Source organism: Hemicordylus capensis, chromosome 3 (assembly GCF_027244095.1).
Source record: "Hemicordylus capensis ecotype Gifberg chromosome 3, rHemCap1.1.pri, whole genome shotgun sequence".
Lineage (NCBI taxonomy): Eukaryota > Metazoa > Chordata > Lepidosauria > Squamata > Cordylidae > Hemicordylus > Hemicordylus capensis.
This window is the reverse complement of record NC_069659.1, coordinates 236904985-236929525: the sequence shown is the minus strand read 5'-3', so window position 1 is coordinate 236929525 and position 24541 is coordinate 236904985. Positions and strand designations below refer to the sequence as shown.

The following is a 24541-nucleotide window of genomic DNA, read 5'->3' as shown; positions in this document are numbered from 1 at the left end:
CTTCTTGCAAGTTTGATAAAGAGTATAATGAGAAGTACAAGGCCAAATCAGTCCCCAAAAACTGCTCCAAAGGCAGCAGTGCAGGGACATCTTGCTGCCTTGCTGTTGCCCCAGTAATTCCCCACCTGAGGCAACTGCCTGATCTCTCCTCAATAAACAACCACCCTGTTCATAATGAATTTCCGTATTTCAAACATCCTGGGGAATTGATTCTACTAAGCTAAGGATGTAGTTACATTAGCTATTCAGCTACTGTAAATACAGCTAGTTCTGCATAAATACAGTACAGCAGAGCGGTCTGTACATTTAAGGATTATTTATATGAAATCTAGTAAAGCATGATAATAAGTCAGTATTTAACAGTTATTGACAAGGGAAAGCCAGCTAAGACAAGATCCAGAACCTTATTAAATAGTAAAGCATGGAATAGCACCATGTATTGTTTGGCGGTGTTACTCATACAATCATTACACCTCACAAGTAAGGTGTAAGTACCTCACAAGTAAGCACCTCACAAATTAATAATGTTCACAATAAGCTAACCAAATGGGCTTTTGTATTTTTCTGCCCACCCGAGTTCTGTATTCCGGGGATGGACATGTATCACTGGTAGTCGAGTCTGAGCAATTTGGGCAGAGTGGTTCAGCACTCTGTGCTCCAAGGATGTTGTCATTTTCTAGTGGCCTTGGTTCAGGGTTACTAAAAGCTCCTGGCAGTTCCTCCTCAAAGGTGGCTCCTCCTCGAGCAGGAGTGAGTGTTTCTTGAACTCCTTCCCCATCAGCTGCAATAAGCTCAAGAGGGTGGTGTTGACCCACCACAGCAGTTTTTCTCTTTTCTCTCAAACTATCGATGGATCAGGATCAGGAATACCGCGCAGGTATACGGAGGCCGGACAGACCGCAGCGGTTATTACCGAGGCTGGCGGGGGAAGGGGGAACCTTCACGGACCCCCAGGCCTTTAGGAAGCCCCCCCTAAATTCACGAACTGGAGGGGGAGTTCGGTCCCGGTCCAGATGGAACCGGGGGGGGGGCTTTGGTTCAACCATGAACCCCCGAACTGGTTTGCACATCCCTACTTTCCAGCAGGAAAAGGCCCAGCAGATGTCCATGTTTTATGAAAACAAACGAAGTCGTCTAAATAGGTGATCAGTCTTCAGCACCCTAATAAAATAATTTACAACCCTTTGAAAGGTACTTGGGGCATGCATAAGTCCAAAAGGCATCCTGCAGAACTGAAGGAGTCCATAGGGCATTAACAAAGGGTGTTTTTTTCCTAGAAGGCCCATAATCCACAGCCGCTTCAGCAGTTAAGGAAGGTCCAAGTGCAAGCAATCCATAAGCAGTCCTGGCAGAGGAAACCAAGAACAGTCCCCCACCCCGGGAATCCCCAACCAACGGATACTTGTTGAAAGTACAAGGGAAAGGTGCATTGCCCCAGAGTCCTGGCAAGGTGCCTCAAGGAACTGGCTGCTGTTGTACAAGGACCCCCAGTTGCCTCAGGGAAGAAGCTGCTGTTGTAGGAGAACCACCATCAGCTGCAATAAGAATGGCCCTGAGAAAAGGATGTCCAGGCTCCTGCTTTTATGTGAAAGGGAAGATTGGGGACTGGGAAACCTCTGTGGTGTCGGATCCTTTGTCATATCAGACCTCAGTGAAGGAAAAGTTAACATATGTTGGAAGACGGATTGATAGAACCTTCTACATCACCTTGGGCTTCCCCAGTAGTGACTGTAAAGAGGCCTAATGGAGATTTGAGAATATGTGTTGATTACAGATAGCTAAATAAACAAACGGTTCAGGATAGCTACCTACTTCCTAACATGGCGGACGCTTTGGATAAAATGTCAGGAGCCAATTTCTTAGCAGTTTTGATCTGGTCTCTGGGTATTATCAGAATCAGGTGGCACCAGATGACCCCTGCTAACTGGGCAAAGAGGCACCTTTTAATGTGGTGATTCTCTTTATTTAGCAGGGGGAGAGTAACTGGCCCTATCCACCCCCAGCACAGTACTTCCAGTGACTGTTGCTGGTGTGTGTCTTATGTTTCTTTTTAGAATGTGAGCCCTTTGGGGACAGGGAGCCATCTTATTTGTTTTATTTCTCTTTGTAAACTGCCCTGAGCCATATTTGGAAGGGCAGTATAGAAATTGAATTAATTTAATAATAATAATAATAATAATAATAATAATAATAATAATAATAATAATAGGAAAAGACTAGCCTGCTAGTCTTCAGGCTGTTCACACAGACCTCTCTCTGGAGGGAAAACTCTCTCTGAGAGTCTCTATTGTTGTTAGTCTCTAACAGTAGAACAGAGCATTTAAGAGACAGAATAAATAGTAAATAGTAAAGCATGGAACAGCACCACCTATTGGTTGGCAGTGTTACTTAGACAATCATTACAATACCCTTGAACAACTGTAAAGATGTTTATGAGGTGAGCCTAAAATTTCTGCTTGATTTCAGCATTGTTAAATTGAAAGAACTGAGTTTATTTGAAACAATGACGATCCAATAATCAACTGGGTTAAACTACAATGTGAATTGTTGTAGCCCTTCAAAAGTCAGACACACTAAATCAATTTAAACTGGACCTTGATTCAGACCCTTTGGGAACTTGTGAAAATATTATTCATTGTAAGTCAGACAATACTCAAAGGGTTGTGTGACTTTGGAAATAAAATGTATTTTGAAGTCAGTAATGTGTCTGTCCTATCACTCCTAGCCTCCATTTTGCAGTGTTTAGATGCCCTCTAGAGGATAAAGGCAGCAGAGGGGTTGTTGTATGTATATGTTATGAAGATATCAGCGTATTTTAACATAACCAATTACCTAAATGTATCATTGTCAGCACTCTCCTGCACATTTGTTGTTCCTGATGTTCTTTGCAACACACACAAATATCCATGATGTTCAGAATGGCAAGAATGCGTGGGTGCCTGGAGTCTGAAATATTTGCATGTCCAAAAGCATCCTTAATAAGCCAGTGATACATAAAGCAGGAAGCGTTCTGCAGTCCTTGGGCCAAGCAGTAATTAGCCTTGATAGAGTGATGCTGACATACTGCTAACTGGTCCAGGAACAGTTTAATTAAAAGCCATTATACAGACTGTTGTGAGCATGCTTTCTGCTTATGCAAAACAGTTCCTTTCTCTCTCCAGGCTTGCATATCACCTGGCACTTGAAGATGAACAATTGGCTTGGAAGCTTTTGGTGACCAGTGCCAGGCCAGGCTAGTGCAGTTCGCATACTACTCCCCCACCCCCGTATAGGGGCTAAAAGAGTTCTTGTAGTTTGGGTGTGGGGAGTGGCTGATTAACAGAGAGATGGAGTAGGCTTTTGCTTATGGTGGCAAAATTTGAGGAGTGGCAAAATTTTGCTGCCCCTCTCTGGGAGCAGTGGAGGCTGCAGTGAGGGGAGGGGAAAGGAGGAAGTCCCCCCTTTTCCTTAAAAAAAATGCTACTGCGTGGCGGCAGATTTAACTGTGGAGAGGGGGAGTGAGGGGAAAGTCCCCCCCCCCTTTGCCCTGCAAAGAATGTCGCTGGTGGTGGCAGAATGATGCACAGTGGTAGCTGCAGGGTGGGAGGGTGGGTGGGGGGCAAGGAGGGGAGACTTACCCCTTTCACCTTTGCGCAGCGGGATGTGGGAGAAGGCAGCGAGCTCCTTTCAGCTCCCCTCCTCCCAAAGTGACTGCACAGAGCTCTGCTGTGCAGCCCATTTTCGGCCTTTCTCCACACGTGGAGAACAGCCAAAAATGGGCTGCACAGCCGAGAGGCCCATGCAATTACCTGGGAGGAGGGGAGCTTGAAGGAGCTCGCTGTCGCCCCCATCCCTCCGTGCAGAGGCAGTTTCGAAGGTAAAGGGGGGAACTCTCCTCTCCTCACCCCCACCCTCCCTCCCTCCCTGCAGCCACCGCCATGCCCCATCCTGCCACTGGCAGGCACAGCGGCATTCTTTAGAGGGCAAAAGGGGAAGCATTCCACTCAACCCCCCTCCCTGCAGCTACTGCCACTGCTGTGCAGTGGCACTTCTCTTTTCTTTTTTTAAGGTTCAAGGGCAGCAAAAGCCTTTTTGCCTGTGGGTGGCAATCCACCCCTGATTGCGGGCAGGTGAGCAAAACAACAGAACAGACTGTTTTGGGAACATAGAAAAGTTTGCTAAGGGGCTTGTGGGCCAGTTATCTTCTGAGAAGAGGTGATTGGCTTGGCCATCACTGTGATCTGAATTCGGGGGCATCCCATGTTTTAGGGTTCTAGTTTTCCTAAACTGGGAGGGTAGATTGCATAGGCAGGGATCTTGCTTGGGGATGAGTACTGCCTGCATACAAGACTGCTTCCTATTTGTAAACAGTTGATTTTAAAAAATGTATTGTATGCTCTTCTCAGACGAAAACCAACTTTATAAAAGGCTGCCCTGCCACTTCTAAGTCAGGAAGTAGGGGGGAAAGGAAAGGTTGTGCCGTCGAGTCAGTGTTGACTCCTGGTCAGTGTCGACTCCTGGTGACATGTAGCCATGTGGTTTTCTTGGTAGAATACAGGAGTGGTTACCATTGCCTTATCATGCACAGTATGAGATGATGTCTTTCAGCACCTTCCTATATCGCTGCTGCCCGCTATAGGAGTTTCTCATTTTCTGGGAAACACACCAGTGGGGATTTGAACCAACAGCCTCCTGCTTTCTAGAAATCAGGTGGCTTTCCTGCTGCGCCAATAGGTGGGTAAGTCAGGAAGTAGGGAGCACAAATATATACATACACATGACATTTGTCCTATGAGGAGTTAACTAATGGTCAAATTCTGTCAGCTCTGGCCTTGGCAATCACTGTTGTTGGTATTATCACCATATAGGACAAAAGCAATGTATGAAATAGTCCCAAGGGATTACAAGTAGAATGCTTGAAAGAAGCTCAGAATACTTATTCATAGTTCCAGTCTTGAGGCTTGATCTCTAAAGAAATATTGTGCAAGGACAAAAGTTCTTTGCTTCATCTCTGGTCTTGTGCAGGCTGCCCACTGAAGTAATCCATTCACTCAAGAGTGCTATTCTGCTAATTGGTTAAATATGCTCTAATGATGGGTCACCAGCTGGCCATCACAGTAGGGCACATGGGTATGGAAGCCAAATTAATTACCAGCCATAAAAGTTAGAGGGACAGTTGCCCCCTGTAAATACTGTTGTAAGTCATCTATTTGCTCACCCAATGGCTCCCTCTGGATCCTTTTTATGAAGTGGGTAGTTTTGCCTGGGTAGCCATAACAGCTGGTGATCGTTCTGATTGGCAGCCTGTCCTTTCCCTGTCCGCCAAAACCCATTGTGACTTGGGAAAAAGTTGGCACTTCCTGTATCCTCCATGTTTCGTATGCCCCAAGGAGCAAAGGGAACTGAGTTTTAAATATCAGGCAATTGAAAGGAACAGCAACAACACTTACCCATCTCGGATTAAGTAGTACTTTAGGACTTCATCATTCCTGGATGTAGGGGTTGCAAAACAGCTCTCCACTAACGTCTCAAGACCACTCACATGCACCAGAGGCTCAATGCCAAAATATAAAGAGTCTCGGAGTTTAAGAGTGGGGAGAGTATCCCTGTAGGACTCTTCAAACTCTTTGTCTTTGAATATCTCGAGAGTGAAGGGAAATACACCATGGTTTCGGCTCATGATTTCCAGCGGTGAGTTCTTAACATTAGGGATGTAGCCCTCCGAGATAGTGTAGTGGCGAGGGAATTCACAAGTAATAGGGATCAACAGCTTGCCAGTACGGACGATAATATCTCCATTACTGCCAGGAGTTTGCTTTGGCAAGCCAGTTACCATATTGGTCGCGATGATTTTGTCATTTACTACCTGTACCATAGAAGGGAGAAAAAGAAAACACTGCAACAACAGATGGACAGACACAGTAAATGTATGTCAGGAACAACTTTATTATAACCCTGACTGCATGCATAGTATATCTCAAATCTGCAGAAACAGAAAAAAGATGGGTAACTGGGAACAGAACTCAGCTTCTTAGGGATCTCACCTTAAAAAAAAAAACCAATTCCCAATCCTTCCATTTGCAAAGTTATGCTTGAAAGCGTGTGGGCAATGGCTGCTGAAATTTTGTGGGTGGGTGAATACAAATTCCCTTGGATAGCAGGTAGGGTTTTAGCACTCTGCATAGCTCCTTGTTCCTCCATGACAGGCAAAACAAGAATAAATCATGCCAAAAAAAAAAAAAAAGTTTAAGAACTCAGCAGAGAGTAAACAATGCAGTTAGGACATAATTTGTGGAGATCATAAGATTCATCTTCCTTGGCACAGAATTTGCATTGCATGGGCACAGAATTTTAATATTTTGAAATGGGATTATGCACAGCCTCCCTGATTGTAACCAAAACCTTTAGATTGTTTGAAGCTTAGTGGCTAAGAGACTGAGTTATTAATCAGGAAGTATCTGGTATGAATCTTACCTCTGTCAAGAACTCACCAGGGAGTTATTCACACTTGGCTTCATGCTGCGGGGTATCTGAAGAACAAATCTGCTTCACAGCAGATTTGCAAGATGTTTAATTTGGGGGATTAAATTGACAGTTCACGTAGCCATTAGCTCCTCCCCACGTTAAGCCAGAATGTGCAGGCTCTATTCAGGGGAAAGCAGAGTCCTGTCTCTCTTGGTCCCTGATAGCTTGCAGGAACGTCGGTGTAAATCCAGCTAATATGTGGAGTGGCACACTCCAATCCAGAATGGATTTGAAATAAAAGCCCTGTCTGTAAAGCCTCCTGGTGATCTTAAGTAAGCCTTTCTGATCCCTCTCTGCAATATAGGGATTAAAAACACTTACTTACTTTATAGGGGTTGTAATAAGGATTACAACAAGACAATACAAGACAACTGCCCTGAGCCATTTTTGGAAGGGCGGTATAGAAACTGAATTAAACAAACAAACAAGCAAACAAATAAATGTGAAGTGCTTTGAAAGCACTATTCAGATGCAATAGATGATGATGATGATGGATGGATGATGATGATGCAAGAGATTAAGGACTAACTCTGCCCTAAAGGAATCTGAAGTGTGGTATATAAGATTAGAGCAATGATTATTCTAACATTATCATCCTAAAATCTGGGACATATGTAATGATACATCCTTGCTCTTTTATTATGTACCAACATGAAATTTCCAAGAACCATATCTATATATGTGTTCCATTTTATCAATATTGTAGGAGCCTTCTAAGTACTTGACAGTACAAATTTCAATGATCTGTCATTTAGAAAATTCAGTATTTCAGTGTGACTGTAGCCACTAACTGCTCCTAATTGCATAGCTGTCTCCTTCCATTTCATTGACCCAGAATGCAGAAGGAAGGACTCTCAAAGTGTTTTCACACAGGAGGACAAAAGCGCCTCTTATTTCAATCAGCTTTGTCACATAAAAAGAAAACCAGCATCTGCCAAAAAAAAAAACCCCAACTCATTCACATTGCAAATGTGTCTCCTTTGCTTTCTCTTCTGCATGCGCAACTATCAGTTGTGAACATGGCTGATGTAAACCTCATATATGAAAATGCCTCAGAGTGGATTGATAGAATTCAAGGCAATTTGAACCACCAAGAAAAAAGGCCTATTTGAATCATAGATTTAAACCACAATTTTCTATTTATCATATAGAAACTCCTTAAATTTTTTTAAAAATGCATAGTAATTGGTTGGGATAGTCCAAACATATTTTAAGGTTGTTCAGACCAAAATTAATCAGCTTGGGGAGGGCCAGGGGGAAGGCGGGAGCCTACTTGTCTCCCCCCCACCCCACGATCTGGAGCCTGACTAGGACTCTGCTGCTCATGCACCCACATGAGTACCAAGGCAGTGAGTGGTGCAGTGAGGGAGAACTGGGGGGAAGACGCCTGGCCTCCAGGAAGCCCACAATGCACCGTGCAACCAGCACAGTGCATTGGGGAAATGCCTGGAGGCCGACTCCTTCACCCTGACTCTATGATGTATGGCTGCTGGCAGCCCAAAAGGAGCTGCTGGCAGCCCACTCACCCACATGAGCTGGGAATGAGGTAGGAAGAGCACACACGCGTCCTCCTACCTCACTTTTAGCCCAGGTTTAGAACCTGGGCTGCCTGGCTGAGGACTGCCAAGATCAGAACCAACCCTGGCGGTTCTCATGACCAGCTCTACCCGGGTAGGTCTGGCTGTGAGAATGACCTCACTGAGTTGTAACCTACATTGTTCCGTGAATGGAAGGCAGTTCTGTTTGTGTGAGGAGGGGAAGTTTTGACTGCAATCACCAGTTATAGGACACGTTTAATTGCAGTTATTGCTGCTCAAGGAGGTGCCACCAGTGACTGAATGAAGGGTGCATGTACTTTTTCACACAAGGATGTTTGTTGTTGAATCCTTCTGTTGGGTGAATAGTCAAAATATATCCTTTTTGCCTGAGTTACTTATTCAATCGAGTTGCCTTTCTCTCTTATCAGGGTTTAGCTTAGGATCTAATCATGTTTTGAAAAAGAATTTTGCTAACGTACAGACCATCCTAGGGGGTTCACAAACTTTTTCTCAGCACTGTGACTTAGAAAGCCTAGAATTGTGAGATACCATAGTCGTGTTCTTCCTGCTTTAGCCTCTTTTAGCAAGGAAAAAGAGCTGATCAAAGGATCACTGTGAAACAGTCTTGTGCTGGTTGGAGGAATAAGTTCATGGTAGGAGAAAGATGACATCTAAGGCTATACCTATACTGCAGGCTTAAAACAAGTTTAATAGCCATTCTTATTATGCAGGGATTCCTGGGCACTGTAGTTCTGTGTATGTGTGCATGTGTACACTAGAAATTCCTAACAAGGAATTCACTGCGCCTTTGCCACACGGCAATCCCCAGGATATAGCAGGTAAAGTCTTGACAACTAACATAAGTCTGGATTATGGATATGTTTTTCAGTGAGATATATTAGAAGAGGAGCACATTATGGGACAAGTTTATAGGAATGATGTTTTGAAAAGGAGATATATCATTTCAGCTGATTAAAAAAAGCTAATGCATCTATACGTACATCTATAGTGGTACCACAGGACTTCAGGGAGAAGATGATGTTGACATGTGTGCCATTGGACACCCCTTTGCAGGAACCATTGATGAGTGAGAGGTCCATCCCTCCAACAAGATCCTTGGGTATGTTCACTTCTATGGTGGTAGATTTGCATAGGACAGGAACTGTAAGAAAGACAGATCTCCCAAGTGAGCTGGAAATTAAATGCATAGCCTTGGAAAGAAAACCAGAGCAGGCAGATGATATACAATCACCTTGCCCTATGAAAACTTGCTCTGATCTGCCTGCTTGTAAAATGTGATTATTATTTTAGACTTTAATTTTGGCTCCTTTCCCCCTCACAAAGAGCTGTCTGTCTTCTTTAGTGTGACATCCCCACCCCTCCGAATGTGAGCTTACTCTGCTTATGCTGTATTTCTAGGATCCAGTAGGGGCATTAGCACTTTTATGATGATTCAGTATTTGAGCAGGGATTTAATGAGTCTCCTCCCATTGCAGCAACACTGCAGATGGCCAGCTCTTTACTAGCAGCAATATCCCAGTCTTCACAATATAGAAGAGTGTGGGGCAACCTTGTAATATCAAGATGGGAAGTTGAATTGTTATGGTTGGGAAATTCATAACGCCCAGGGGAGGGACTTACAGTGTGTCTCATCACTTATTACAGTGTTATCCAGTCATGGCCTGTGGTGTAGCCATATGCACTGTGCTTGAAGAGGAGTAATTGTGCCACTTGTTGGGGCTGGGAAATACAGGTGAAACTCGGAAAATTAGAATATCGTGCAGAAGTCCATTAATTTCAGTAATGCAAAGTATAAGCATACATATGTATTCAGTACTTGGTTTGGGCCCCTTTTGCAGCAATTACTGCCTCAATGCGGCGTGGCATGGATGCTATCAGCCTGTGGCACTGATGAGGTGTTATGGAAGACCAGGATGCTTCATTAGCGGCCTTCAGCTCTTCTGCATTGTTTGGTCTCATGTCTCTCATCCTTCTCTTGGCAATGCCCCATAGATTCTCTATGGGGTCAGGTCAGGCGAGTTGGCTGGCCAATCAAGCACAGTACACTGTATACTTTTCAGAGGTCCGATATTGTTCTATTCTTCAATCCTTGTCTTCTTGGTTCCATGTAATATTCTAATTTTCTGAGATTGTGGATTTGGGGTTTTCATGAGCTGTACACCATGATCATCACAATTATAACAAATTAAGGCTTGACTTATCTCGCTTTGCATGTAATGCGTCTGTCTCATATATCAGTTTCACCTTTTAATTTGCATTACTGAAATTAATGGACTTTTGCATGATATTCTAATTTTCCAAGTTTCACCTGTATTGCTCCCCAGGAATGTCTGATAAAGAGTGTTAACATCCGGCAGACTGTATTTCTAATGCCACAATGGGATTATCATTGGGCTGGGTCAGCTATGGCCTTACTATCTATTGCAGCAAACCTGTCCAGAAGAGCCCACAATTCAGGGTAAGGGACATCACCCTCTGTACAATACACTCTGTTGTAGAACATTTGTTCTACAACATGGTGGCACCATCCTATTGTCCATCTGCAGTACCTCTTATTTAGTCTAAAATACCCTCTAAAATATTTGACTAGCTAACACGTTCAAACACTAGACTATCTGCACAATCCTTATGTGCATATAAAGTGTACCTGCAAAAGATTATCCATAACAGGAACTCAAATCATGTATTATGAATGAGCCTATGAATGTAGACTTGGTATGCATGTATAACTGTGCAATCATGTAGGTCAGGGCCTTCTGCCGCAATCCTGTTCCATGATTGGACCTTTCAATGAATTTTTCTTCTCCTAAAAGCAGATTCAAGAGGGTCATGAAATGGATTGGGGCTGCAGTATGGGAGAAGGTGGAGTCAACCCTTCCTTTCTGTACCAGTTTCCCAATACAAATCACCCCCTGCTCCTAGAGCTGCTATGAACCATATAGGGGGAAACAGAAGGCTCCCGTATTGTATCTCTATGCCCCCCACCCCTGCCCGCCGCAACTAATGGCAACTCAGCAGGATTTTTCATCAAAGAATCACCTTGGGGAAAGGATTAAATCTCCTCCTCCCACTCCATGGCCCCAATTCAAATCACCCCACAGCGGCTTTTAAGACAGAGAAAATATATTGGGAGATACAGTTTGAAATTCCCCACATAATGTGTACTAGGGTCCTTGATTCTATTGAACACTTGGGTGAAATACTGTATGCAGGTTTCCCCTTATAATTCCATACATAAAGTGGCTAAAGAGTTATGCTATTTAAAAAATGAAAGTTGAAAATCAAGAAGGAGAACTTGAATGTCACAAAAGAGCCAGGCTTCCCCCTACTGTGGCTAACACTTTGAAGTTTAAAGAATGTGCAGCCTGTTACAATCCAAAGGAATGGAAGCTGGGAAACAGACACAATGCAGTGAATAAAAACAGGAGAAAATATTTGAATCGTGGAGAGAGGATCGCAGAATTACAGAAACAGGCTAGAAAGGGATCTAGAGGGCTAGAAAGAGGATCCTGTTTAATTAATTAATTTCCCCATATGGAAATCCAGAATGGCTAACAAGGGATCATAAAAATAACACTATATTAAAATTAGAATAATTATATTAATTATTAATCATAAGCCTAGTTATTAGTTCTATTAGTATCTTAACACTAGTTCCATGAATAAAGGAACCTTAAGGCCAGTTTGCCTGATACCATCCAAAGGCTCCAAGCAATGATGCAATGAGTGACATGAGAGCACGCCATCATGGAATAATGGTGTGTGTGTGCGGGGGGGACAACCCGATTGCCCCCCATTGTGTGATATTACTTTAAAAGAGTATGTAAATAAAACTATATAGAGTGGACTGGACATTTTATACAAACATGTACCACAATTATATGGAACAGAATGGCACGCCAGGAGGGTCCCGTGTGCTCATGTGGACAGAGTTGGTGGACAATATCATCCAAACCAACCCTTAAACTTTTCTCAAACACCACCATCTTGTTTCAAATGGCAAACAGCTTCTGAAAGGGAGAGGAGTTTGAAATCAGTTGGTGGCATAGAATGGTAAGCTGTTTAAAAAAAAAAAAGAGTCAAGAATTCTACATGGTGAGTGCAAACCTCTTGGGTGAGCATAAGCAGTTCTTTGGATTGAGGTCTAGGAGTTTCTGTGTCAATTTATTTCACATTTTATTGTATTTCAATGTTCTCATGAACTTTATGGACTCAGAAAGGGCAACAACCAATATCTTGAGAGGGTCTTACAGGTTGTATATTTGTCATCCAAATGGCACCCCACCCATCAGTGACCTTGCACTAGAAGTAACCAGCCTTGAGTCCCTATCAAGGTCACAATAATCCCCTATCACAATGGCCTGGTCATTGTGGCTTGGAATGTTGGGAATTGTAGTCCAACAACATCTGGGGACACAGGTTTGGTTACCCCTGCCTCACACTGTTTGAGTGTATATGTTCCATAGCTGTGAAAACTTGATTGCTAGGCAATGCCAACTTTACCCTGACCATCCATGTTGGGGTTAGGGTTGTTCCAACCCTTAGGATGATGAACACAGTGATGCCCAAGAATCAGAAGCTGAAATGTCTGTAATATTTCCAAAAAACTGCTACCTAAATATTCTAGGGAAACAAATCCCCAATTCACATTGGCCACAACAGAGGGGTCTCACAGGGTCTTCCCATTTACCCATTTGAATTCAACAACGAAGCCCCAGATAGATTAGATGAGAGATATGTCATTGCAGTGCTGGACTAGGACCGGGGAGACCCGAGTTCAAATCCCCATTCAGCCATGATACCTGCTGGGTGACTCTGGGCCAGTCACTTCTCTCTCAGCTTAACCTACTTCACAGGGTTGTTGTGAGGAGAAACTTAAGTATTTAGTACACCGCTCTGGGTTCCTTGGAGGAAGAGTGGGATATAAAATGTAGATTGATGATGATGATGACTTCTGTTATTTTGAACTTATTGGCTGGAGAATCCCCAGTCTGACTGGTGTGAGGGGGGATGACCTATACAGTTTTCCCAGTGATGACTGCCTTGTTGGGGGTAATTATTGATATAGCAGGAGCTAACTCACTCCCATTACAGCAGAAGTTAACAGGATCTCAGAGGCAACAGCTTGTAAATGATAAGGATGGAAATTCAGACAAGGTTAAATTAATCTACTTTATCCAGTACATGATGATAGAAAAGACCTATATCTAACTTTGGCTACATGGTGGTCAGAAAGAGACCAACAGAAGCATGGTGTTCAGAAAGAGAGCTGGTAGCATTCCGGGAAGCAGAAGGAGGAGGAGGAAGGCACTCCCAGGAAGTTCCTGAGTACACTCTATCAATTGAAGGCTCACAGAGATAAACAGGAAAGAGAAGGAGACTCTAACTGACTGTGTGAGGGCTAGAAAAAGCTGTGTTTTGCCTTTGGCATAACTGTAGCCATTTTGCTTCTGTAATACTGCTAAAAGCTGATTAGGAAATAAATGATAGTAAGAAATTGCAAGCAAATCTCTTTTTGGGTGTTGTAAGCATTTCTGAGTTCCAGACAGGACAGGAAGATAACACTTGAGAAATGCTTAAGCTTAGAAACCGCAAGCGGAAAGACAGGAAGCCACCTCTTGATATATGTGACACCATGTCTGGAACGACAACTTATTTGAATATAGCCAATAGCATTGATTCTACAGAAAAGGGGAACTGAGGGAGGGGGCTTGTTGCTTGTCACTGCTTGTTAAGGTATAAAATTGATTGTAACTGTTCCTGCTGTGTGCCATTTCTCTCTTGCATTGAAATGGACACCCTTTACTCAGCTGAATAAAGATACTTAATTCTCCTTTCTGGCTTCTTATTGAATTTGGCTAATTAATCATAAGAGTCCAGAGCCAAAATCCCACCAGACTAGCTGGAGGGCTTTTAGCCTTCCTGGAAAACTGACCCCAACATTTCTTGGTGCATTGGCCGGGAAATTGAAGGCAAAAATTGTGAGGCTGCCATTTGCAGCAAAGGGCGCCTTCAGACTGGTACCTGGGTGAAACCGGAGTTGCCCATTGGTCGTCTCAAAGCGCGCTCCAGCATCCTTTCGCTGGGAGACCACGTTTGAGCAGTTTCTGGCAGATCCCAGCGTTACCACGAACGAATGCAAGGAGATTGACAGGGAACAAGGAGGTTGATGCTGTGATTGGACCAGAACTTGAGGGGGTAAGTATAAAATTATTATTTGGGGAAAAGGGGGGAGGTGTGTGAATTTTGTGACCCTGTGTGCAAGAGATTTCCATACGGAAGCGTGAAAGAGGAGGGCCAGTACCGCAGTTCTGTCCCTTCGCGAGAAGGCCAGTCGGGAAAAGCCCGAGCGCAAGTGTGTGTGAATGTGAAAAGGGTCCATACTTAGGAGGTTGGCCTGGGAATAGCTGTTCGACCGGGGGGTGAGAGGCCTGACCCCGTTTCTGACCCCACCTGTCCACCACAGCCGGTACGCTTAAAGGAGGGGACAAGTGTTCCCAGACCCAAGCCTGAGGGGGGCGGACGGCGTGCGCCAAGGCCCAGCCCGGTGTTAGTGGAGATAAGGGAGGCAGAGGCGAAAAAACCCGTTAGGCTATTCTTGCAGTGGTTTGGTTAGGTTGGATTGGTTAGGTTGGGAAAATTAAGTTAAGGAAACTGGAAATTGGGAAGTTAGTGAGAATAGGGACAAGGGTTAATAGTTAGGGGAGATAGGAAACAATAGGGAAATAATTAGAACACCCCCTTCAGCACCTCCTAGATAAATTTAACTATATTAAAAGAATTATTAAAAGCTCATGAGCGTTAATTAAGTAAATTTATGGTCTGACCACCCACATCTTGGTCAGAATTTGCCTCGTTGGCCACTAAGAAACTGCCATCGACGTGTGAGTAAATTAGCTCGCAAAGTTATCAAGTTTAAAAGCCTTAAAGATGCAAGACCAGAGAGTCAGGGATGAGGATGGTTTTCCACCGCCCCATATGAATGCCCCATCCCACATTCAACCAAATCTACCTCAGCGGGCACCCTTTTTCTATTTTTCTGCCCCACGATTCCCATGGGCACCGCCACCCCGACTTCCCACTCCCAATATGAGACCAGTCCCGGGGAGACTGTCAGGGAGCCTGCCATCTGGCCCGTCAAGGGGATATGCTCCACCTGGACCTGGAGCGGGACCGTCTTCTCCCAGTGCCCCTAGTTTTAGAAGTGGGAGTGTTGGCTCCGACTTGGGAGGGGATAGAAGCTCAACTCCTGGGGAATCAGCTAGGGATACGAGAAGGTGCCCACCCCAGAGACCCATGGCCACGGGCACACCAAGGAGTCAGTTGGGAACAATGGTTGTGGGGGATGGATTGCTCCTAGTCCCTTTCCACCTTGGACCTTTAAAACCGGAGACAAGAACTTCTGCCCTATTGGCATCAGCCGTGCAGCTGACTATTGGCCAACCAGGCCATGTCCCGGACAGGGGAAGAAAGGTACGAGGGCCACGGGGAAGTCGCTGTTTCTGCTGTGGCCAGACAGGCCACTGGAAGAGGGAATGTCCTGACCTTAAGGAGGGAGAGGGTGCTGTCTCTCCACCACAGGCAGAGAAAAGCGGGGAACAACCAAATCCCCAATCAAAAACGGAACCCATTGCTGTTCCAAGCCTTTCTTTGTGGACGGATGGGACATCCTTTTTATTTAATGGACAGAAATATATGGGATATGGAGTGAAGACTGAAGAGCACTTGGTGTTCTTAACAAGAATATTCCTACCAGGCTCTACTCCAGAGACCGAACCATTGGGAAGGGAGAAAGACATGAAATAAGACAATGGCCCTGATGCCAGAGAAGATCAGCTGGCAGAAATGGGTGCTTAATAAGCAGCCTAAATAAAAAGGGAGGTCTGTTAATAGTTGAGCATTCAATGGCTTTTGTACTCTGCATGCCATTTAGAAAACCAGGAATAGATAACATCTAAAAGTGCTTTTACACACATATATATATATTTTTTTTATGAACTCGAGTTAGAGGCCCTTTTTTGGCCCCAAGAATAACATCTTTTTGCAATTGCTTTTATTATATACCGGTAAAATTCTAATAAAACACTACATGTGTGGGCCCAGCAAGGAAACTCCCCTTATACCATCATGCTCCAAGCACACGCTATGGAGAAAGGAGGGGGGGAAAGGAAAGAGCCCCCTGAGCCTGTGAGAGAAGGCTAAGGGAGATTTTTGGGGAAGAAAACAATGCTGTCTGTGCTTTCTCTAAGCTCAAAGCAGCTAACTTCCTGTCTGTTTCTGTGTGTGTTCATCTTGGCCCAAAGCCAACACTGCTGCTGCTTTTGTCGTATGAGCTATCGTCCTGTTTGTGTGTTTGTGTGTATGTGTGTTCAACTTGGCTAAGAGCCAACACAGTATTGCTGCTACTGTTCAATTGTACCTGTTGCAGCAAAAAGCCAAGAATAGGCTTCTCCAAATGGAGGCTGTTTCTTGTTCTCTTTTTTTCTTTCTCTCTTTTTCTTGTCCCAGCTGTAGCATTACGGTTGGGGGAAGGAAATGAGGAAGTGGAGTTAGAGGGAGGCCAGCTTAACTGCCGCTCCTAAAAGTTGTACAACCAGCCTAAAGTTTTGCTGCCACATGAAATGGAAATTGAAGGATATTGAGCTCTGTACAAGAGACCACAAAACAGAGAAATGGGAAAATATGTAAAAGGATTTTGGTTGAAGGTGGTTAGCAAGGCAAAGAAAAGAAATGGATAGTAACATCTGAGTGTGTCCTCCAGATTCGGAGAAAGCTCCCTTGCACCTGCAGGAACTCACTTGCTGGCTGCAGGCTTTTTCCTTTTGTCTTTGTGATCAGGCTGAAAAGACTAAGAGTCTCCTCCAGGTCGTCCAGCGGAGCCAGCCAGGAACTTTTTTCATTCTCAAGCAACTTCTGCATTTTGTTAAAGGCAAACAGGCTCTTCTACCTCTCATCTCGTATCTTTGTCAGACACCAGTAAGTTGTAAGGCATGTGGAAGGTGGAATTGGAGGGAGGTGTAATTGCAGGGAAAGGACTTGGGTTGTTGGAAGGGTTGAGACTGGTTGATTGAAGTCTATGGGTGGACTGTAGCTTTATACCACCTTGTGTGTGATGTGGAAGGGTGGTGTGGAGTTGCAGACCGTTCTGTGACTTGCTGTGAGGGATAGTTTTGTCTGGCCTTTATCCTGTGCCTGCTCATGGGCAGGAGGAGTTCCGCGGGGGTTACGGAGGATTTTAAAAATAATGATGTGAATCCTTTGTGGCGCACGTGGAATGTCTTTTGTCTAAGCCCCTATTCTGTAAGCTGTTTTGATGGGTTTGTGTGCATGAGTTGCTGGACTAAATACATTCACGGGAATGGCAGAGAAATAGTTCTGCTGTGTTCGTGGGTGTGTAATTCCGGTGATATGTTTCTTCTTGTGAACTGAAACAAAACTTAGGGAACTAAGTGCTGCTCAAGGCTGACTGAAAATATATTAATGGCAAGCTTTGCATCATGCATTTTTTTAAATTGAGCTGAAATTCTTATGTTGCTGCTATTGAAGAAGCTGCTACACTTGTTCTAAAACCGGAAGTTTTTCTTTTAACTCTCTCACCACCGAGAGACAAGTCTTTGAATATTAGCAGTGGCAACCCTGCCCACGTTTAGATGGGGGAGGGAAAAGGGCTTTCTGTGAAGCAATTGCGTTCCAACTGGCAGTTGCGCGGATTTTTACAGAACACAGTGGTCCTGCGATGTTAAATTGGTTAATTGTATGCTGCTGTGTTTTTGCAAAATCTATGTGACATTTCTGCTGCCTTTTTGGGAAAGCTTAAATCTTGCCCCAAACTACGGGTTTTCTTTATGATTGGTCGACAAGTGCTTGGATTTTGTGAGACATGACAGCAGTACAATGTAAGGGAAGTTAGTCTGATTGTATTCCTGTCATGCTTTCGGAAGATCTATGTAACATTCTGCTGACTTGTCTTGAAATGTACACTGAGAAGCTATTTATTCAATTGGTCTAAGGTCCAAAATTTTTAAATTGGTCTCATAAAGCAGCCCTGCTTTGCCTTCACAACAGCTGAGTTTTTGAAGTTCCAGGTTCCAGATGCAAGATTGGATGAAGAGAATTGTTTTCTGAAAGTCGAGCCTATCATCATTATACAGCTTTGATGAAAGGATATGACTTTAAGATCACAGGTTTCACCCCTCTACAAAGATCATGGACAATTTTTATAACACCTTTTGCAAAAGAGAGACTTTAATTTGCTTATAAGAACCTAAGCCTTATCCAGAAGATTAATCCTATTTTAACCAGGTTTTGCTAAGTCAGGAGGCTAAAAGATGGAAAACAGAAACATCACAATAAAGTACATGTGACCTAAATGGAAGTTCCAAAGCCAGATGTCACTGACGAATCATCCCTGTATGGAGAATGAAGTCAGGAATGCTGGAATAAAGATTGTGAGCCCTGATGAAGGTCTGTAAGTATGATTGTCAACCAAGCGTTGTGCAAGCAGTTAGAGTGTGGGAATAGGACCGAAGAAACTGAGTCCAAACCCCATTCAGCTGTGATATTTGTTGGGTGACACAGAGCCTGCCACTCAAAAGGTTTGACCTACCTCACGGGGTTGTTGTTATACAAGGGAAAATGGGATACGGAAACCATATGGAAACGGGACTTTGTGAGCAGTCATGCCCAGAGAGGGTTCTGGTGAAACTCAAACGCTGAACTTATATGCTACAGCCTTTTGATTGATAAGACTATGTTGAATCTGAAAAAGTTTAATGCCTCCTCAACACCTAAAAACTCATGAGAAGAGTGTATGCAGAAAAATGTGAATGCCTTTTTCTTTTTTGATCTTGTTGTTTGCTTTTTGCCTAGGAACACCTTTTGTTTGAAGACATTGTTTTTTGTTTTTGGCTTCGGGAAAAGGGCACAGGCCCGGGGCAAGCAGGGAAACAAAAGCATAAATTGGGAAGATTAACATGCCAAAGGACCAAATTGAAAATGGCCTCAGGATTTATCTATCTTTTGTATTACTTGTCTTGAAAACTTTACCTTTTCTGTTTTGGCTAGTATTGACACCTAGGGACTTGATTTTAGGATGCCTCCTCTATGGGGGGAGGGAGAATATTGGCAACTCACTTGTCTGTTTTCTCTCAAGTAAACAGGGTTTTGTAACCAACAGTGCCTTGAATTATCTTTCCAAGAAGGGTTTTCCTCAGATGACAGAAGTATCCTGCATATAATCATTAGACTGTGGTCCCAAAGGAAACTCCAAAAGGACATCAACAGTGACCCAGGAGATTAGCTGCCAGCGACAAGCATCCAATGGCAACAGATTGTTCACCTGCTAATTTGTCTTGTGTTGAATAAATTCTGGGCATATAAAGGAGATTCATGAAGCCTACAGCTTCAGAATCTGAAAATAAAAAGGGAGGAAATGTGAGGGCTAGAAAAAGCTGTGTTTTGCCTTTGGCATAACTGTAGCCATTTTGCTTCTGTAATACTGCTAAAAGCTGATTAGGAAATAAATGATAGTAAGAAATTGCAAGCAAATCTCTTTTTGGGTGTTGTAAGCATTTCTGAGTTCCAGACAGGACAGGAAGATAACACTTGAGAAATGCTTAAGCTTAGAAACCGCAAGCGGAAAGACAGGAAGCCACCTCTTGATATATGTGACACCATGTCTGGAACGACAACTTATTTGAATATAGCCAATAGCATTGATTCTACAGAAAAGGGGAACTGAGGGAGGGGGCTTGTTGCTTGTCACTGCTTGTTAAGGTATAAAATTGATTGTAACTGTTCCTGCTGTGTGCCATTTCTCTCTTGCATTGAAATGGACACCCTTTACTCAGCTGAATAAAGATACTTAATTCTCCTTTCTGGCTTCTTATTGAATTTGGCTAATTAATCATAAGAGTCCAGAGCCAAAATCCCACCAGACTAGCTGGAGGGCTTTTAGCCTTCCTGGAAAACTGACCCCAACAACTGTCTCTACACACAATGCCCCTTGTGGTCATTAGGGTTACTAGTGCAAAAGGTGGATGCCATCTGGAGCTAGATCTCCAACATGCCTCTCCTTAAAGCTACTATTTAGGAGGAAAAACATGCCCCCTCCAAGGTGGAGGGACAAATAGTTTTGGAGAAGGGTGCAATTAAGTTGGGAACATTGCAAGTAAGAAAAACCCTCCCCTGCATTGCAAACCTGATCCCGATCAAACACCCTGCAGCTGCTTCCCCCACTTTTTAAAAATAAAAGTTTAAAAAGTTGGATATGCTTCTCATCTTGTTTAATTTGGCCCTGAGTTTCTTTGCTGACATAATTATTCTTTGGGGAAACAGCATGGAAAAAGCAGTGTTATCAGCTGCATGGAGGGTATTTTCCAGAACACAACTTTGACCAATTTGCTCACACATAACTTTCAAGCTTAAGGGATGGATAGAACATAAATTACTTTTAGTGTGGAAAGATATAGATTCATGAGTCCTGTTAACAGCATAACACTTAGCAAACATTTGTTTTACCATGTTATTCTGAAGCACAGAAACAGGTGTTGCCTGTATCTAAAGTGATGCATTGATTACTGACTCCCTGGAATCTGGGATGCATAAGCTCCTTCCGGCATCATTTTCTTTTCTCCTTAATATAAAGCATTATTGTTCAAGTTTAAATCTCTTCTTAAAAAACACCTGTCCACTCCAGGGGATAGTTTTGGCAAGAAAACAATATGCTAGTGTGGAAAAAAAACAGGTTGGTAGTAGTATTTCTGAAAATGAGTTTCCCTACTGATTTCTCCATGGGCGTTGTTTGACAGAAGTGGGAAATGAAAGTCAAAGGCTCTCTCTCAGCTCCTGCTCTGGTAAATACACAAGAGGGAAGGAATCAATGTACTATATCTCAAATAGCAAAGAACAAATCCTGGAAACAAAAAGCCAAAAAGAAGACAAACGTTACTTTCAAGCCTCCAAGGGGAAATTTGGAAAGCATTTCCAATAATGCCTGGCCCACGGATAATTTTGCATAGATGAATTGATCAGCTCAAGGCTCTGATTTAGGATGTTTATTAAGTCGCTCAATGAACGGTTTGATAAATGAGCATGCTTTTCTGCTGCTTGGGTCTGGATTTGGGGGCCTGCCTCCCATTAATCAAGCAGTGATGGAAAATATGTATTTCCTTTTAGAAGCATTTTTTCCCCCTAAATAACAAATTACATTATTTGCTAGGCTTCTCTTCTACCACCCTTTCTCACTAGAGGCCAAACCAGACCTGACAACAGCAGACCTATGCAAATGAGGCTAAAGGATGGCTTACTTCCCCTCCGTCTGATAAACAGGAATCTGGCTAGGAGGAAAGTGTGCGGGGTGGGGTGGGGGGGCAGAGTGGTATATAGGGGTGTGGGGATGCAGGGAGGAAGTAAGGGAAGGGTTCTGCACTTCCTCACCATATGGCCATCTGGTGTTATTATTCAGACCATCGACAGTCTGCTTTATATGTGAATTGGCCAAACACACGGTTCTTCTACTGGAACCGAAGCCCATGGGCCCAGCCAGGAAAGCCCACAAGGACATCTGGGAAGTATAGTCTCGTAGTGTTTTCCTCATTCCCAGATGTCCCATGTGCCTTCCCAGCTGGCTCTGTGGGCTCTGGTTCCAGTAGTAGTGCCCTCGACCCCCAGCACAGTAAATGTACAGAACTGCGTAGAACGGTTTATGCTGTGAGTGCTTGTTTATGTGTGGCACCAGAAGGGTGCTACATATTCGTTGACATTCTGATGTATACATATTCAGCATGTTCCGATACACAGTGTATGGGAACATGATGAACATTTATTCATCAGAATGCCAACAAATATGTAGCACCCTTCTGGTGCTACACATAAACAGGCACTCCCAGCATAAACAGTTCTATGCAGTAGTTATGTTATGTAATGTTCCGATACACAGCCCTATGGCACACAGCTGTGTTCTGGACTCTCATGCTTTTTAGGCTCTATCTGGAAATTTAGGCTGAGGTGGCATCAGTATGCTCTAAGCCATGTTTCCAGCTTCTAATCCTAGGGAGACTGTTGAACTTGTGAACAGGTGTCTGGAGCAGGTTTGGTCTGGAGAAGAGTGAACAAGCAGAAATGGGGTTCAGATAAGATGGAGGTCCTGTTGGTTGGGAGTTCCACTACACTGGCTGGAGATATTCAACTTCTCTTGCATAGGTTGTACTGCTCATGAAATATCAAGAACACAGTTACGGGCTTTTCTTGGATCTGCAACTATTGCTAGAAGCCCAGGTCTCAGCTGTGGTCAAGAGTGCCTTTGCCCACTTCAGCTGATATATCAACTGGATGCAGTGGACCTGGCCTTGGTGTCTCATGTTCTTGTGACATACATGCTAGATTACTGCAGTACTCTCTACATGGGACTGCCTTTGAAGACAGTTTGAAAACTATATTAGTGCCAAATCATCATGGTGCTAGAGGGATTATGGTGTATGAATGATGTGATGCGTGAACTCCGACAGTTACACTGACTAATCACTAGCTCCTAGTTCAATTCAAAAGGCTGGCTTTAACCTTTAAAGCCCTATATGGCATAAGGCCAGACTCTCTCAGGGACTGCCTACTCCAACATAAACCCCACCAAAACTTGAGATGGGGGCATTGGAAGACCTGCCCTCTGGTCTGCCCTTGACTGAGATCTATCTGGTAGGTACCAGAGACAAAGCCTTTTCTGTAGTGGTACCTCACCTATGGAATGCACGCTGCCACAGGAGTTGCCACAGGATTCCTTTTTTGCCTTAAGATTTTTTTTAAAAAAAATATTTAAACATGTTTTTATTAAGTTAAGAATGTTCATGTATTCTTAGTACAACTTTCAGCATTATTTTAATAAACTTTTATTTTGTTTTATATTTTATTATGCATTTTTTGAATTTATGGTTTTCTTAGCTGCCTTGTGATGACTATTGGCTAGGAAAGGAAGGATTACTAATATAAATAAAATGGCTTTCTAATGCCAATGCCTTTGTGCCTGGAGTTGTGTGTGTGTGTTTTGCTTTTGCCTCTGAGGAGATATCTGCTATTCCAGAAATGTGTATATCTTAGAGTGCCTTCTAAATGTAAACAATTCTATAGAGGCAGCTGATCTGTGAACATGATAGAGTGAAGACAATGGGAAAGAGTTAATATTTACTACTAATTTACAGCAAGAGTGCAGAGTGGAAACATTAACGTGATACATGCTTTGGGTAACTGCCAGTACCATTAGCAATTATATCGCCATGCACCTAATTAGAATTAATAAAAATCTGTTTTTATGCAGTTGAAGGCAGGGCCTACAGTTTATGTCCCCATAAACTACTGCATGTGGCCATAAATTTGATTTGGTTGAATAAAGAGCAATGGTTGTTTCTCTAATGTGCTTGTCCTTCTGCACAAAATGGTTCTTTCCATTCTGTTAGATACTCAAACTGATGTTATGCACTCATGACTGCAGGCAGGGCTGATCCACCCATTGGACAAGCTGGATATTTACCCCATGCATTAGTCTTGTACAGGAGACACCACCAACTGCCCTTGACAGATTGGAAGCAACTGACTGCACAGGCAGCTCAGCCATTTTGTCGCAGCAAGGGAATGTGGAATGGCATGTTTGCCCACCAAACTGGCAGACTGGGAGTGGAGTGTGGCTGCCAGTGGTAGCATAACAGAGGAGGAGGACAGTTGGATGAGAGGAGCAGTGCTGGGTCCAGCCACTTCTGTGTCCAGGGCAGAGGCACCCTAGCCCTTTGGCCAAGCGCAGCCCAACAGCCAAGCCCCATACTTTCCTCTCATGCTCCAGAGCAGGACTGCTCAACTTAGGCCCCTCAGCTGGTTTTGGACTACAACTCCCATAATCCCCAACCACAATAGCCAATAGCCAGGGATTCTGGGAGTTGTAGGCCAACATCTGCAGGAGGGCCAAAGTTGAGCAGCCCTGCTCCAGAGCAAGAGAGGAAAGGAGAGGGTCTTCCTTGGCTGTGCTCAGCAGAAGTGTCCTGGGTGCCTTGGCTGGGTGCAGTCAAACAGCCAGGTCTGCACTGCCCATGGGTAGGAGGAGGGTGGTGGCTGGGAGTTCCCTGTCATCCCCTTTGGTGTTATGCCTGGGAAGGAGTCCCTTTCACCCCACTTTAAACCCAGTACTAGAGGGAAATGGACTCCTAATACATTTGTATTTTAAAAAACCAAAACCCATGGCATTGGATCAAAGCCAGGACTCGGTCAAGGTTTTCCCCATTGCTCGGGGCTAGCTGAAATGCCTTGATCTACATAACCCAGTTTATGCAGAACATCAGCTGTCAGGAGGGTCTGGAGGAGAGCTGGTCTAGTGATAGCAAGCATGACTTGTCCCCTTAGCTAAGCATGGTCCAGCCTGGTTTGCATATGAATGGGAGACTAGAAGTGTGAGCACTGCAAGATATTCCCCTCAGGGGATGGAGCTGCTCTGGGAAGAG

The 24541-nt window shown here is 43.8% G+C and overlaps 1 protein-coding gene and 1 long non-coding RNA gene across 3 annotated transcripts in view; one reads left to right on the top strand and one right to left on the bottom strand.

Annotated features, from left to right (window-relative positions):
- The window catches only part of OIT3 (oncoprotein induced transcript 3), a 63081-nt gene that overhangs the window by 7894 nt on the left and 30646 nt on the right, over positions 1-24541 (bottom strand). For both annotated transcript variants that reach the window (XM_053309854.1, XM_053309855.1), the window contains 2 exons: positions 9044-9204; positions 5430-5845 (listed from right to left, as the gene is read on the bottom strand). In XM_053309854.1, coding sequence (XP_053165829.1) covers positions 5430-5845; positions 9044-9204 — 577 coding nt within the window. The remainder of the gene's footprint in view (positions 1-5429; positions 5846-9043; positions 9205-24541) is intronic.
- On the top strand, positions 14300-19935 carry LOC128350942 (uncharacterized). Its single transcript, XR_008319523.1, has 2 exons — positions 14300-17039; positions 18366-19935. It is a non-coding gene; the product is annotated as an uncharacterized LOC128350942 (long non-coding RNA).